General features: G+C 45.9%; 1 protein-coding gene across 1 annotated transcript in view; it reads left to right on the top strand.

The window, feature by feature from the left end:
* Positions 1 to 17,309, top strand: part of LOC138298467 (low-density lipoprotein receptor-related protein 2-like) — a 1,267,625-nt gene that overhangs the window by 1,074,061 nt on the left and 176,255 nt on the right. The window contains exon 30 of the mRNA XM_069236878.1: positions 13,542 to 13,649. Coding sequence (XP_069092979.1) covers positions 13,542 to 13,649 — 108 coding nt within the window. The remainder of the gene's footprint in view (positions 1 to 13,541; positions 13,650 to 17,309) is intronic.

A 17,309-nucleotide genomic window follows, 5' to 3' on the forward strand; every position in this document is an offset into this window, starting at 1 on the left:
CCACCAATGTTCCACAAGTTACAAGCTAGCCCTGGTGGTTCCACCAGTCATCCCATATTTTGTGGTATTTGTGGGGAGGGCAACCATGTGCTTTGTAGGCAGTTTGTTTTGTCCAGTCTTCCATGGTGGGCAGAGTAGTTGCAATCTAATGTCTGTAAATGTCTTGTTTCGTTACCAGCATCCCAGTTGCCACAAGCCGGTGAGCTCCCTCTGAGTTCACCCCATTTGTCTCAAACCCAGGATAGCACGTTGGGGCATTGTGTTAACATATATCCAACTACTTCATTTAGGGTGCAGTGCATGTTCGCTCCGTAACACGCAATGACAGGACATACAACATTTCGGGCAGTAATAATCCTTTTGTCTACCTATATGAAAGCATTTGGTTGCGGTATAATATACTTGGAGCGTAGTTAAATTGATTCAGTCTTAACTTGGCTAATATGGCCAAACATCTACCTGCCATTTTGGCTTCTTGCCGCCACTTGTCCTCAAGTGGGTATGTCATTTAATTTTCAGATGTGCAAACCTGTACCATGAAAGACTTACAAATGAAGGTCAGTGTTTGACACAACCTTGGGCTCTAGACCAGGTTTGGAATATAGCCTTAGAACCCGCCGTAGCGGGCTCTACCGGTTATTAAAGGCCCGCTCCCCGCGTTAAATGCCCGAGCCGAAGGCGAGGGCATTTAAAAAGGGAGAGGGACTTTAATAGCCGGTAGAGCCCGCTATGGCGGGTTCTAAGGCTATTAGAACATTCTGCCACTCAGGGCAGAATGTTCTATTAAAAAAAAAATGTTCACAGAGCCCGAGGGGATCAAAATCCCCTCGGGCTCCGTGAGGCTTTGTTCACAGCTGTTGCTGTGAACAAAGCGAACATTGGAATGTTGGCGCTGCGGGCTTTTACCGGCCAGTAAAAGCCCGCAGCACTCCATTGTTTTCAATGGAGCCCCCAGCATTCCAATGTTCTAATATCCTTTGGAGTCTGTTTAAAGCTACACACAGGCATGTTTAAGAAGTTTTACCAGCTCTTCTGACACTGACACATTGGACATTTACTTCTAATAAAGTAGAAGTAAAGCTTTTTCTACAGTGAGAAAAAAGTTGTTGGGTAAGTGGAGTTGCAAATGCCAGCAGATTATTGCATGAGCAAAGAAACACATGCATGTTAGCTCACACAAAAATGTTGCAAATCTGCACTAATGCGAGGACATATACCATGGGTGCACTTTTGTGGCTGTCTTTAATTGGATCCCTAATTAAGTCTGTCATTAGTCATGGCTGTTTGTTTTTATTACATTTGTACATACTGGTTGCTCCCTTGTGTTTGGACAAAGCTTTGAGTGCTAATAAGAGCGAAACATGTCAGGGGTTGATTTTATTCATTCTAGGCCGATTGAGTGCTATTATTATTTTATTTTTTATTTGTATTTTCAGTAAATCAAAGCAGAATCCTTCACCATTGACAGCACATTGTACCATTGATATACAGCGTTTGATCTGGTTTATACTGCCTTAGTATAATGTTACCCATTCAATATAAGCTGCACCCCATTTACTTTATTTAGGTCTTCAGTTTGGCCAATCTCTACACCACCTGTATGATTGCCATGCCTCCATATGTTAGTCCAGTTCCGAAGACAGCCTCTACCTCATAATTTGTTCCCTGAGCATACACAAGTCCATATTCTCCTTGCAGGCATGGAGAGTTGGTTGCCCATAAGCTACCGACACCTTAGCAATATTTATTTTTTGCTACCTCCCATCCCAAAATATTCATATTTTGGTGTTCACGGGGACCACCTCTTCATGCCCAAAACATTCAGTAATCATAGTTTTGCTGAGATGTCAGGACTAAAGTACCTCTCTCATGCACTCATTTGTATCCCCAGTACCTTTGTACTAGGACATGCCCAAGGGATGTGAAGAAATTACACCACTTGATAACATTCCCTGAGGCATTGTTCTCCCCATCTTCTTCTGTACTTACCTAGAATAAGGTGATCTATGTGGTATAGGCAGTTGCATCAGTCAGAAGCCAGCTGTATTGCTACTTCCTGTAAGGGTATCACCACCTCCTCTCATTCCTTTTCCTGGTAGACCCAGCATCTACCTCCTAACTGTCTTTGAGCTTCTGGAGGATGTCCAGCGAGTTATTTATTTTTTATAGATCAGAGACACCACCTTCATCCTAAGGAGATTGTTCCAAACCCTATCCTCCAACAGGTAGTGTGCCCTTTGTGATGTTAGTGATTAGGACATGTCTAAACGCGATGTAACAAAGTCTATGCCAGGCACTTGGTATTCGTTCTGCAGGTCTCGAAATTGAATCATCCCAGTAACTGCAAATGTCACTCAATTTCCTTATTCAAATATGGTCCCAGGCTTGAAACTTTACAGATTTCCTACCACATCTACCCTATCACTGTCCCATAGTGGGAGTTCCCCATTGAGGAATGCCTCCCACTCTAAGAACCTATTGACCTCTTTCCAGACTGATCACTATCTTTGTATGTATCAGCAGGTACTGTGGCATCCTATGTCTGTAGCGTGCTGTTGAGTATGCCCTGTGCCCTCTAGCATGTTTGTCTAGCTTGACCGCCAGTTCATCTTGAGGTACGAATACACCCAGTCGATCATTGTCAACTATGTTGCCCCTTAGTGACATCAGGCAGTGCTATACCTCAAACGCATTTATCTCTCCAATTTTCAAAGGAGTAGTCTAGCTCTGCTTCTAAATTGTAGAAGAAACTGCTCTGTTTTATACAGGGCATTTTGGATTGCATGTAAGAACTGTGGCAGGTAGATCATTTTGAACATTGCAGCTCTGCCAAGTAGTGAGAACGGGAGAGCCTTCAAACCTCCCGACCCACAAATATTTCTAGTAGCTTGTTGAGGTTATTCTCTAAGCCGCCACCCCTGTCTCATGTGATGTAAATAACCCAGCTACCCAAAGCTCTGGCAAGTAATATGCGCCTTGAAAGTCTCTCAGAAAACTAGGAATTTCATCACTTATCTTATTTGGTATAGATATGACCACCCCTCTCCCCCATTCTATTTTGTACCCTGAATATGCCATGAAGATTTTAAATAACTAGTAATCTGTCAACCGTCAAAACAAGCTGTACTATGTTAAGCAGTACATCATCAACATAGAGTGAAACACATTTCTTCCTAGTGTCATACCAGTTCAGACCCTTATAGGGTCCTCTGTGACTCTTGGCTCCAAAGGCACCAGTGCAAACATGAATATCATGGGCAACAGTGAGCACCCCTGCCTAGCTGAAGTGAGCTTTTATGGCTCTGAAGGAAGGTGGCCTGGTGTGTGGTAACCTCCTATGGTGTTATCACCTTATACCAGGTATCCCCTATTAGTGAAGTGCAGGCAGTGTCTAGGAAGCCAGGGCTATCTAGAGGTAGCTACAGATGAGCAGCCAAGACTTATCTAGGAGGCATGCAAAGCTTATGCAATACCACTATAGTCACACAGCACTTAACACATGAAAGATCCACACAGTGTTAAAAAAAATAAAGGTACTTTATTATGGTAACACAAATACTAATATATTGTATAAGCAGTACCCCAACTGGAGGTAAGTAAACTATTATATACACATTAGAAATCAGTTAATAGCATAGAAAGCAATAGGCATTGGTAAAAGCAATAGTAAATAGTGAGGGCCCTAGGGGAGGACCAAACCATATGCAAAAAATGTGAAAAGCAGCCCCTAAGAGAACCTGCAAAGGAAGTCCAGTTAGTGTTGGAGTGTCCGGCTGTAGGAGGAGCCACTATCCTTCTTTGGATGCAGGACCAGGTTAACAGTGGATGAAAAGTCAGCAGTGCAGCAGAAGAGTTCCAGAAGTGATGCCCCATGTTGGCGGTCGTGATGCAGTTGCTCATGGTACTGGAAAACCACCAAAAAGCTTTGGCAAATGCAAAAGTCGGAGAAGGTTTTGCAAGGCTGAAGAGGGGCCAGCAAGGTTCAGGGGACTTAACCCAAGGAGGGGAGTTCAGGGTGACCCTCAGCAGCTGCGAGAGTCACAGAAAGAGGAGGCAGCCCCCACAGGTGACTAATGGGCAGCAGGCACAGGAATCGCAGTAAGGCCTTTTCAGAACACCTGGAGAAGTGTCCCACATCGCTGTAGCAGCAGACAGGAGACTGTGTGTTGCAGAAAGATGTGCCGGGGGCCAGGGCTACACGGAGCCTGAAGATCCCTATCAGTAGTAATAAACAAGCCTTGGTAGCTGAAATAGTAGTGGTGCACAGGGGTACTGTCCTGCAAGGAGAGGCAAGGGATTACTGTCTCCCAAGTTGGACATCTGGTAGACAGGACCAATGGGATGCAGGATCCATGCAACTCCGAAGGAGATAAGATCCACACAGCTGGTCGTCGTTGCAGGTGGTGCTTGCAGATGCAGGGGAGTGACTCCTTCACTCCAGGGGAGATTCCTTCTTACTACTTGTGCATGCTGAAGACTCATCGCCCCTAGAGGATGCAGAGCCAGGGAAATATTTCAGTTGCTGGAAGGAGCTGGAGAAACAATGTTGCAAAGCAGAGTCATCACTGGAGTTGTAGATTCTGTTCCTGGAGGGTCCAGTTGCAGTCCCGGTGGCCAGAAGATGAAGTAAACGATGCAGAGGAGTCCTGCTTGAATCTTGAGTGTTGAATCTGGTGACAGCCCCAAGAGGGAGACCCTAAATAGCCCAGGAAAGGGGACTGGTCACCTAGCAGGGCTACCACCTATCAGGAGCTCCAAAGCCACCAAAATCATCTGCGGCGTACCCCAGGGCTCATCGCTCAGCCCAACTTTATTCAACATCTACATGGCACCCCTCGCTCAAGGAGCCCGCCGACACAACCTCAACATCATCTCCTACGCCAACAACACCCAGCTCATCCTCTCCCTCACCAAGGACCCGCACACCGCCAAGTCCAACCTCCACGAGGGAATGCAGGCCGTTGCTGAATGGATGAGAAACAGCCGCCTGAAACTGAACTCGGACAAGACGGAGGTCCTCATCCTCGGACCCAACCCCTCCGTCTGGGACAACTCCTGGTGGCCAACATATCTAGGAACCCCACCAACACCAACAGACCACGCACGCAATCTAGGCTTCATCCTCGACTCCTCCCTCTCCATGTCAAAACAGGTCAACGCAGTCTCCTCCTCCTGCTACAACACTCTCCGCATGCTCCACAGGATCTACAAGTGGATCCCAATAGACACAAGAAAAACAGTAACATAGGCCCTCGTCAGCAGCAGGCTAGACTACGGCAACGCACTATACACAGGCATCCCGACAAAACACCTACGGTGCCTCCAACGCATCCAAAACGCATCCGCCCGACTGATCCTCAACGTACCTCGCCGCAACCACATCACCCCCCCCACCTGAGAACTCCACTGGCTCCCCGTTGACAAGAGGATCACATTCAAGCGCCTCACCCACACACACAAAGCACTCCACAACACCGGACCTGCTTACCTCAACAACAGACTCAACTTCTACACCCCCACCCGACAGCTCCGCAGACCTCGCACTCGCCACCGTCCCCTGCATCCCCCGAAAGACATCCGGAGGCAGATCCTTCTCCTACCTCACCGCCAAAATATGGTACACTCTCCCAACCAACCTGCGACTAACCCAGGACCTACTCACCTTCAGAAGACTCCTCAAGACCTGGCTCTTCGACCAGTAGCAGCGCAGCACGTTGAAACCCTAACGGGTACGTAGTGCGCTTTACAAATATATTGATTGATTAGGCTGTGACATCACCTGCCCGACCTATCCATTCATATGCTCCCAGGGGCCTCTGCCCACCTTGGACTCAAGATGACAGAATGAAGTGGCCACCTGGAGGAGCTCTGGGCACCCCCCCCCCCCCGGCGTGGTGATGGACAGGGGAGTGGTCACTCCCCTTTCCTTTGTCCATGTTCATGCCAAAGCAGCGACTGGGGGACCCTGGACTGGTGCAAACAGATTTATGCAAAGACCCCAAATGTACCCTTGAAAATATACCGGTGGCTTGGGGAAGCTAAACCTCCCAAGCCATGTAACACCTATTTCCAAGGGAGACAGTGTTACCTCCCACTCCCACAGGAAATACTTTGTTCTGACTTGTTCTGCCTTCCCCTGCCCCACCTGGTCAAAGCAGTAGAGGCCCAGAAACTTGTCTGAGGGATGGCGGCAGCATGGGCTGCCCAGAAATCCGCAGAAGACTGGTAGAAGCAATGCTGGGGGTCTTCTAAGGAGCCCACTGAGTGCATCAAATCATACAACCAATACTGGCAACACTATTGGGGTATGATTATGACATTTTTGATTCGTAAGATGCCCTGGTTCAGAGTTACCATCATGTAGCTGGACACAGGCAGTGACCTGTGTCCAGTGCATGGGGAAAACGTCTTCCCCGCACTTACGAAGTCCAGGAAAATGGAGCTGGAGTTTGTAGGGGCACCTCTGCTCATGCAGGATGCCCCCTCACGCAGGTACTTGCACCCTGCCCTCTGGGCTAAGAGGGCCTGCCATAATAGTGACTTAGCGACCTGGTGCAGTGATCTGTAGTGAAAGGGTGCATGCACCTTTTCACTCAGGCTGCAATGGCAGGCGTGCAGACACATTTTGCATGGGCTTCCATGGGTGACCCAATACATGCTGCAGCCCAAGGGGGACTCTTGGTTCCCCAATGCCCTGGGTACCTAAGTACCATATACTAGGGACTTATAGGGGGCACCAGTATGCCAATTGTGGGGTGTGCTAAGTTCTAAGCAACCAAATTTAGGGGGAAAGAGCAGTCACCGGGGTCCTGATTAGCGGCCCAGTGAACAGTCCAAACACACGGACAGCAGGCAAAAAGTGGGGTACCCATGCCAAAAAGAGGGTACTTTCCTACAGGTGGGTTTTGTAAATAGTCCAAAGGGGTTACTCCCTCTCTTTCGAGACTACCCCTCTGGCCATGCCTCCATCCTACAGCTGCCTACCGGAGGATCATCAGGCACTCTGAGAGGAAGTCGTGGCTCTCTTGGCCAAGGGAGCCATAGAAAGGGTCCCTGAGCTGGAAGTAGGCTGTGGTTGCTATTCCTGCAACTTTCTGGTGCCCAAAAAGGACCAGGGCCTACGTCATATCCTAGACCTTTGGGTCCTCAATCTGTTCCTCAAGAAGAGGTTTAAAATGCTCACTCTGGCTCATGTCCTGTCTGCCTTGGACCCAGAAGACTGGATGGTAGCATTGGACTTTCAGGATGCTTACTTCCATATACCAGTCCGGCCTGCCTACAGGCGCTACTTAAGGTTTGTGGCCGGTCTCAAGCACTTATAATTTACTATGCTTCTGTTTGGCCTCACCATCACCCCTCGGGTATTCATGAAAGTGATGGTGGTCACAGCTCATCTGCACAGGTTAGAAGTTTCAGTCTTCTCCTACCTTGACGACTGGCTGCTTGAAGGGGAACGAACCACAGAAAGTCTTCTCCCACCTTCAGACTACAGTGAACCTTCTGCATTCGCTGGGGTTCCCTATAAACATGCAGAAGTCACACCTGACTCCTTCTCAGATGCTCCCTTTCAACTGAGCTGTTCTGGACACAGTGCAGTTTTGGGCCTATCCCCTTCCCCCAAAACGTGAGTCCAGGATATTCAGGCTATGATTCTGATGTTTCAGCATCTGTCCTGGATTTCAGTGAGAATGACTGAGGCTGCTGGGCCTCATGGCCTCCTGCATCTTGTTAACACCTGCCAGATGGCATATGTGGGCTCTGCAGTGGGACCTGAAGATCCAATGGGTGCAGCATCAGGGGTATCTCTGTCATAATCCAGATCTCGTAGAGAACTTCGAAAGACCTGCAGTGGTTGCTATCGAATTGTATTTGGGTCAGAGGCAGATCCTTCACCCTTCCCCAACCAGAGATCACAGTTGTGACAGATTCGTCACTTCTGGGATGGGGTGGCCACATGGGAGAGGCAGATCAGAGGTCTCTGGTGGAATTCGGACTCTGCATCAGTCTTTTGGAGCTTGGGTACTCAGGCTTGCATTGAAGGCATTCCTTCCCTCCTTGAAAGGGAAAGTGGTGTAGGAGTTCAGACAACACTATTGCCATGTACTGAACAAGTAGGGTGGAGTGGGGTTGTGGACCTTCTGTCAGGAGGCTCTATGCCTCTTACGTGGCTTGAACATTCCACTCCTGTAGATTCCTCCTTTCCTCTTTTGTGACGGTGTTGCTGCCTTTCCCTTCCTTAGTCTTTAAGATCTGTGTGTTTTCCCTCTCTTGAACTCTGCAAATATTTGTTGAGATAAAATAAGTACCGGTGGCCTCCACCGGCTCAAGTGAATCACTGGAACTTTACCTTGGCGTAGCAATCCCCGTGGTTTTTATTACACCCTCTTTCCTGTTCCTCAGTTGGCTCTTTGTGAAGAACCCCCCGTCCACCTGTGTGGGCAAGCCCACTAATGGAAGTGGCAGAGGTATGAGTCTCATACTGGCTGGTCTTTTAAGCGCCTCGTTCCAACAGCGCATTGCCACTACAAGAAGTACGAGCTTCTGCATCTAAAACATGTGGGTTCCCAACATCGCAGGTAGCAGTGCTCACTTACAATATGGATCCCCTACCTCCCCCATTTTCCCTAAGTTCAGTCCTGACAACCATCTGGCCAACCACTGGAGCTGAGCCTATAACATTAAGGGATAGTTAATGGCAGCCTCTGCCAAACTGACTAAAGGAAGTGCTGAAATCATGAAGAAACTGGAAGTACAGTTGAAGGAACTGGAAAGGAGTTACAAAAAGAAGGGCTCAGTGAAGATCTGGAAGAAACTTGCTATAGTGAGAGCCCGAGTAAAGGCCCCTTGACACAGATAGGGCTGAGAAACGAGGACTAAGCTGTGCTTCTACAGTGAAAAAACTAAGGATGCACGTTTACTGGCCTGCAGGCTTAGGGTAGAGATAATGAACGATAGAGCCAACTTGATAAAAGATGAGTCTGGGAGTATGGACACTGGCAATCAGGACATAACGTTTTCTAGTTCCTTTTGCAACAGGCTTTACAGTGTAGGGGATCCCAACAAGGCAGAGGCAAGTCGTATCTAAAATAAACTTGTGTACAAATATCATCAACTGATAACGAAGTTGCCCAAGTCCTCCCCATCAAAACAGGAGGTGATGGTTATTGCCAATTTGAAAAGGAAAACATTCGGGGACTTGATTGCTTCAAAGCTGTTTAAAAGGTTTTGTCCTGCTTCCCCTAGACTTTAAGACTGTGTAACTATTTTGTTAAATCCCTCTTAATTAATGCTACGATTTGGGAAGCTCCGATGGTGATTTCTGTTCCAAGGAAAGACCCATTCCTTTTTTTGCCGGATGATATCGTTTGATATGGATGCCAAGATCTTTGCAAGAATCCTTGTGGCTACTTTCAGTCTAATATTGCCAATCCTAAATGAGTGAACTGGCTTGTCATCAAGATATTGATCGTTTCTAGTATTTACAAAAGGGTACTAAACTTCCTACACAATATTATTAATCAATAAAAAATAATTAATCCTACAAGTTGACAAGTAAATACATGAAACTGTCAATATATTGAAATTCAAAAACATTGCATCTGATTCACAAAGCTCTACTAATAAGCTAGAATTGTTTATTTTACACATTTATAAAGCTCAGTTCTACCAGGAAAGTGTCAGTGCACCCTTCAAAGGTTAGTATTCACTTTATAAGGCAACTAAGCCAAGTAAACAGTGACTTAGTTGTATTACAAATATCTGCAATGATTTATCTGTGGTGGTCTTTAAATTATACCTGGATCACTTTTCCCATAGATGTTATACCTATTTTTTCCCCATTGTAATTTTTAATTGGATAACTTCAACAGGTTCTTGCACTTTGTCCGCAGGCTCCTTTTGCTAAAATTTAAGTATGAAAATGTTTTTTCTGGGGTTAGTTCAGTGGAGCCCAATAAAATAACAGGAACCTTTGAGTCATAAGTAAATTCTATCCTTCATTTCCCTGTGCTGGAAAAGAAAAAGCAGCCCTTTTCCAATGTATACATGGCCCTCACTGATTTTCTTCAAATACTCACACCATGTCAACAACATATGGAAATCTACTCCTGTTGCTTTTCTCCTATTTTTAGAAGAGATTTTCCTTTTTCACAAGTCTTCCAGAAATTAGACAGTGGATTTTTCTTTATATGAAATATTTCAGCGCCCACCCTTCCACTCACCCAATTCACAACTTTGAAGCTGTTACTTTGCAGGAATTTCCTGAATCGGGCAAATTATATGTAAATAACCCCAGAAATTAAATTTGTAGATTTTCCATATATTTTGCAGAGCCACCCATCTGAAGCTCCACCTTCCCACACAAAACTCTAAACTTACGATGGTTGAAAATCTACCATAATTGTAGGTTTCCCATCTTCGTAGGTGAAGTTTGATTCTAAAAATGTAGTGATCCAACATTTAGAGCCACTAATGCCTTGTTTGTTTAACTTGACGATTGGTTAAATGTGCAAAAGTTGTTAATTCTGACCTATTTCTGCCCTGCATTCTGTTATGTGATTTTTGAGTGTGCAGCCACCAATTGCTCCAACATACCCCCCTCAAAGCTCCACGCCTTGCTCCGTGTGTTCGTCCACTCTAATTGTTTTCAGTCTGCATTCCTTTGCCACCACCCACTCCTGTAGGTCTGCCAGCCATCAGCCAGGTGGCGGTGGCAAAGGCCTAGCCCAGTGGATTGTAATGTGCAAACACGTACCCCATCTTTCTCCCTTTAGTGGGGGACAGGAGGAGCCTGAGAAGGCAATGCCGGACAGTCCTCTCATTCCTGTTGCCTGTCACCCTTTGGTACCCTATTCCCACTACCACTATACAGAATTCTCCAAACCTGGGGCATTCTCATATCGTGTGTAAGAAGTGAGCAGAAGTACCTCTCTACCTGGGGCACTCACCGGCTCTAGTCTGGAAAATCATATGCAGGCGCTGTGGCGTGAGGTAAGCATGGTAGAAGTAAAAGAACTGAGTCAACTTCAATTGTGCATTACTAGCTGTATCCTGTATCTGGGCATGCACAGGTTTCCACTCCCCCTTCATGAGCCGGTCTCCCAGGTTGTCATTCCAACTATTACAGGCAGCCTCTACATCTTTGCATTTGTCCCCCGTAAGTGCTGCATACAAACAGGAGTTCAGGCCCTTTTCAAACCTTAAATTCGGCATTGTAGTGTCCGCCGGTTCATTCGGGAAGTCTGCCCATATCTTCCAGACCATGCTGGAGAGTTTAGCGTACTGAAGGAACTTGCCTGGTCGCAACTGATGCAGACTGAAAGGCCTCCACCATAAAAGCACTATTTTGATATAGGTCTCCCACCCGGTGACACCAACCTACCGTATATTGGGACATATCCATCAGGGTCTGTATGCGCTGGAAGGGTACAAGGGTGGTAGTAGCCTCGCCGATGGGGATGGGGGGGGGGCTCCCCAGTACATGTTTCACTGCCAACTTCCAAAGCTTGGCCACCTCCTGCACTATATATGGACACTGCTGGAACTTGCACCCCACTCATCTGGTATCTGGATTGATCAGGGTTCTCCACCAGCCTGGCCATGAGCAGTTTCTCCCAGTTTCCTCCTTCCACAGCACACTGCAGCTATCCGGCCATGTAATACATTTGCAGGTCTGGCAGACCCAGCCCACCCTCACAGGTGTCCAGCTCCAGGATATCGAGTTTGACTCTGCTCCTCCTCCCCACCCAAACCAAGTAGACTAGAAGGCTATTTAGGGCCGACAATGTTGACATCGGTATATCACAGAAAGTGTTCTGAAGTACATACAAGCAGTGAGGAAGAACTACCATCTTGTTTAGGGCCGGCCACCCAGCCTATCACCAAAAGCTGTAGCATATCCCAGAACCTAATGGAGGCACGTAATCCGATAAGCACTCAGCCCATAATAAGATTGTGTTGGCACCTCTTCGTATGCACAATTTAAATGCAGATATACTGGAAACTCTCTCCAAAGGAAGCCCCATCTCAGGCAGATCCTTTGCCAGCCACTCTGCTAGCCTCCTCAGAGTGAAAAGAATAGTCTTCTGTTTATTCACATGTAAGCCAGATGCCCGCCCAACCTCTTCCAGAATTTCCGACGACATCCTTACCGAGCAATCCAGGTGGCTTAGGTAAATTAATATTTTCTGCATACATAGAGACAACATGATTTGAGTTCCAAAGCCATATACCCCAATCATCAAGGTCCTGTCGTAGATGGGTCACCAGGGGCTTCAATGCTAATGTGAAGAGCAACGGGGACAACTGATACCCCTGCCTCGTGCCCCTCCATACCTGAACATGCCCAGATACAATGTTCCCCGTCCACACTCTAGCGGTGAGGCCAGCATACAGGAAACACATCCAGAACAGGAAACCATGCCCTATCCCCTTGTGTTGAAGTATCTCCCAGAGATACCCTCAGATCAGAGTACTGAACGTCTTCTCAATATGAAGCACCACAAGTACAGCGTCCACATCCATCACCAGAACTGAATGCATCACGTGAGAGGGGTCAAGTGTTTCCCACTCCAGCATGAACCCACACTGGTCCTCTGTGACTAGACCAGTCACAACTCCTAGCCGCCATGTCACCAGTATCTTTGAGAGTATTTTTGTATCCACTCCTAGCATCAATAGTGGATGGTAACATCCCGGGTTCCAACCCGCCCCCCACCCCCAATTCTTGGTGTGCGTGGGGATCACAACTATTAGAGCATCCTGTGTATATCCGGCAGCAACTTCAACCCCCCCCAATCCACCACATTCCCCCATCCCATCTGTAAGCCACATGAAATGTCTCCAGCAGGCTGGGAGCAAGCAGTGCAAAACAGGCCTCCTAATACTCCAACGGAAGACCATCCGGGCCTGGGCCTCCTCCCGCTAGACACATCACGAAGGGCAGTCACCACCTCTTCCACACTTACCTCCCCCTCCAACACCACCCTCTGTGGGTCGGGTAAAATACTTTAAAGTTCTACCCCCTACTTCAAAAGTGAAAAATGTCTTACCTCTGTCTGTATTCCTCCCTCCAGATATTTTGGGATTCAGAAAATAGTTGATTCCATTGAGGGGAAAAGTGATTTTAGATGGAAACATGCCATGGATATTTATAATACTCTAATTATGCAATTATGCTGCTTGTGTGCTGTCAAAAACCACAATTAATCTTTCAAATTATGCAGTTGAAATCATGAACATCATACACTGTATGATAATTAATCGAACACCAATGTAACCAAAGTGTTTTTTTTTTTAAATTGTTTCATGAAAGCCTTAGACAGCAAATGTTGAGTATGAACCACGTTTTTCCTTTCTACACCTACATCCAAATTCTTTTAAGTTTCTCTTCACTGTCAACACAAAAGTAACTGTGTGCTTGAATGTGTTTCTTAAATGTATCTTATTTCATGGCTTTGTAGTTACTTAATTGATGCCTATTGTACCTGCAGACTGCAAAACAATTGTCTAAACATTGATTGATTTTACTGATTGGTCAACAGGCACAACAAGACTTTATTATAGCAAATTGGAGCTTTCAGAAAACTATTGGGTCCAACTAGATCAAAGGATTGTAGATTTAAAAATTTACAGCAAATTCTCACAACAAGGTAGGTTATTTTTTTGCTGACCCTCCTGCAAACATTAGAAGTGTAATTTAAGTATGCATGTGATTAGCATCCACAATGTTGTAAAGTGCATCCACGTGTAGTCTAATTAACAAGCACTTTAATGGAGCATTAAGAAGTTTTTACAAAAGGTTTAAGGGTTTTTGGTACCTCTCAAAAATGTCAGCCTTATGCTTCTTCCAGTGTTTTGATTCTCAATCTGTGTAGTGTGATTCGGCAATTGGGCTGACGTTATCTGTTAACAATTTCCCTTTGGACAGTTCAAGCTAGTACTTTGTCAGCCTATTGTGAGCCTTTTCACTGTCTTTCATTTGCAAAATTGAAAGGTTGGGGCACATCTACTCAGTAAGACCTGCTTGGCCAAAATGTTACCCACTGTTGGATAACTCTCGTTGGCTGCTAGGAATCACATGACATAATGTTCCTAATTCTCTGCTTTGCCCTGGCATCCCTTTGGCTGACTTCCTGTTTCCTCCCTGTTTGACCATGAAAGAGCAGTGAGTGAAAGACCCCATTGCTTCCCCTGCTTTTAAAAACCATACTTATGTTTCAACTTTTTGCACTGATTCAAGTTGTACTTCTATTTGATTTTAATAAACCTCTTGCATTCCTCATGGATAAAAGTATATACATATCCCTTTGCTTTCCCCTCTGGGCCTGCGTGATGAGAGAGAGAGATTGAGAGAGAGAGATTGAGAGAGAGAGATTGAGAGAGAGAGATTGAGAGAGAGAGAGATTGAGAGAGAGAGATTGAGAGAGAGAGATTGAGAGAGAGAGAGAGATTGAGAGAGAGAGATTGAGAGAGAGAGATTGAGAGAGAGAGATTGAGAGAGAGAGATTGAGAGAGAGAGATTGAGAGAGAGAGATTGAGAGAGAGAGATTGAGAGAGTGAGAGATTGAGAGAGTGAGAGATTGAGAGAGTGAGAGAGTGAGAGTGAGAGTGAGAGAGTGAGAGTGAGAGAGAGAGAGAGTGTGAGAGAGAGAGTGTGAGAGAGAGAGTGTGAGAGAGAGTGTGAGAGAGAGTGTGAGAGAGAGTGTGAGAGAGAGTGTGAGAGAGAGTGTGAGAGAGAGTGTGAGAGAGAGTGTGAGAGAGAGTGTGAGAGAGAGTGTGAGAGAGAGTGTGAGAGAGAGTGTGAGAGAGAGTGTGAGAGAGTGTGAGAGAGAGTGTGAGAGAGAGTGTGAGAGAGAGTGTGAGAGAGAGTGTGAGAGAGAGTGTGAGAGAGAGTGTGAGAGAGAGTGTGAGAGAGAGTGTGAGAGAGAGTGTGAGAGAGAGTGTGAGAGAGAGTGTGAGAGAGAGTGTGAGAGAGAGTGTGAGAGAGAGTGTGAGAGAGAGTGTGAGAGAGAGTGTGAGAGAGAGTGTGAGAGAGAGTGTGAGAGAGAGTGTGAGAGAGAGTGTGAGAGAGAGTGTGAGAGAGAGTGTGAGAGAGAGTGTGAGAGAGAGTGTGAGAGAGAGTGTGAGAGAGAGTGTGAGAGTGTGTGTGAGAGTGTGTGTGAGAGTGTGTGTGAGAGTGAGTGTGAGAGTGTGTGTGAGAGTGAGTGTGAGAGTGTGTGTGAGAGAGAGTGTGAGAGTGAGTGTGAGAGTGAGTGTGAGAGTGAGTGTGAGAGTGAGTGTGAGAGTGTGTGTGAGAGAGAGTGTGAGAGTGAGTGTGAGAGAGAGTGTGAGTGTGTGAGAGTGTGTGTGAGAGAGAGTGTGAGAGTGTGTGTGAGAGTGTGAGAGTGTGTGTGAGAGTGTGTGTGAGAGAGAGTGTGAGAGTGTGTGTGAGAGTGTGAGAGTGTGTGTGAGAGTGTGTGTGAGAGAGAGTGTGAGAGTGTGTGTGAGAGAGAGTGTGAGAGAGAGTGTGAGAGAGAGTGTGAGAGAGAGTGTGAGAGAGAGTGTGAGAGAGAGTGTGAGTGAGAGTGTGTGTGAGAGTGTGTGTGAGAGTGTGTGTGAGAGTGTGTGTGAGAGTGTGTGTGAGAGTGTGTGTGAGAGTGTGTGTGAGAGTGTGTGTGAGAGTGTGTGTGAGAGAGAGTGTGAGAGAGAGTGTGAGAGAGAGTGTGAGAGATTTTTGTAATAACCTTTCTAGCCCACCATAATACTAGTGTTAAATCTACGTAGGTGTCATAGTTAAATGTGGCCAGAATGCTGCTGTTGTGCCCATATTGTACCTTGATAGGTCTACAATTTAAATAATGGTGTTTGTGTGTGTGTTGCAGCTCCAAGCACACTTCTTTGGCGTGGGACTCAGAGGCGAATCACATTTGTGTTTTACTGTACTTGGGTGGTGTGTTTACTCATGTGTGTAATTGGACTGTTTACTGCCTGTACTGTGATCTGTGGTCCTGCTGTTAATCTCGCCTGTCTACCGCAGGTTGAAACGGCACAGAATACAGAGCCTTGTCTGAGTTATCTTAATTTTAGAGTACACACTTCAATTCCTCGCCTTTATTTGCCAACATCTGCCAATTTTGCACTATACCAATGTCAGAATATTCCCAGCCTGCTGTGCATGACTTATACTACTTACTACAGTTGTTCAACTTCTGCTTGGTCACTTTCCATCTCTTACCTCCACATAATCTCCTCATGTGCCAGTACTTAAAGCTCATCTCCAATATCTTTGAAACATTCTTCAGCTCCTTTTCAATTCTACACCATCCTCTGAGCTATTTCACCTTACTCTTAGCTACATAGCTACCTCTGTCCTTTTGGCACTTAAGCCTTCACATGCTCTCCATTCAAGACATTCTTACTTCCAGACCTTAAACCTGCATTATGTCCTCATTGGATGACCTACTTTTTGATCCTCCCACCAGTTTCTCATCTCTATTCATATCATTCACTTTTCTGCCACTTTAATATGCTTTCTACAAATGACGAACCCCCCTATCGTTCATCTTTATTTCTTTTCATATGTCTAGTACATCCCATCTGAAGTATCACCTCCCTAACAATCTATACCAAAACACTCTTTTTCCCTATTAAGTCATCTGGTGCTGCTGTTGTAGTTGCATGCTGACAGCACAACTGTAGACCACCCACACCACTCAAGTCTTGACTCTTACTCTTTTCCTGGATCAATGTCTTAAGTTTTCACCTTGCCTACACCTCATAAAGAGCAATTTAAAATAAGGTATCAGTCTCTGCTTCACCTTTCAAATCCACATTGACCTTATGTGTTCTCTGCTACCATTCCTGGAGCCTCAACCCCCCTTCAGTGCCCTGTCAGTAGATACCTCTTAAAGTACTTACTCCTAGCTTTAGTGCTCTTTCTTGTTTGCTTTCACAACTTTCTTCTTTCATCCACATTCCCCTCCTAGACAGTAGCTGAGATATTCCCTCATGAGCTCAAAATCCATCTCTAAACATCCACATCACATAGGACCTCTTCACCGACAGTTGCTTGAATTAGTTAATCATTAGACAGTTGGTGTAGAAAAGACTTTTCAAATGTACTTCATGAAGTAGTAATCACCTGTGATATAGAACTATACTAGAAGTTTGAGGTGGGCAGTATCAGTCAACTTCCTTTGCTGCATTCCTGACATTCACAGGAGTAAAATTTTAATCCTTACTTATTAGGTGTGTCCTCTTCTATCAGAAAATTTTTCTTCCCATTCACAGACCACGCATCTGTCTTTGCAATAGCCTTCAAACACTTCATC

Source organism: Pleurodeles waltl, chromosome 1_2 (genome assembly GCF_031143425.1).
Source record: "Pleurodeles waltl isolate 20211129_DDA chromosome 1_2, aPleWal1.hap1.20221129, whole genome shotgun sequence".
NCBI classification, from domain to species: Eukaryota; Metazoa; Chordata; class Amphibia; order Caudata; family Salamandridae; genus Pleurodeles; species Pleurodeles waltl.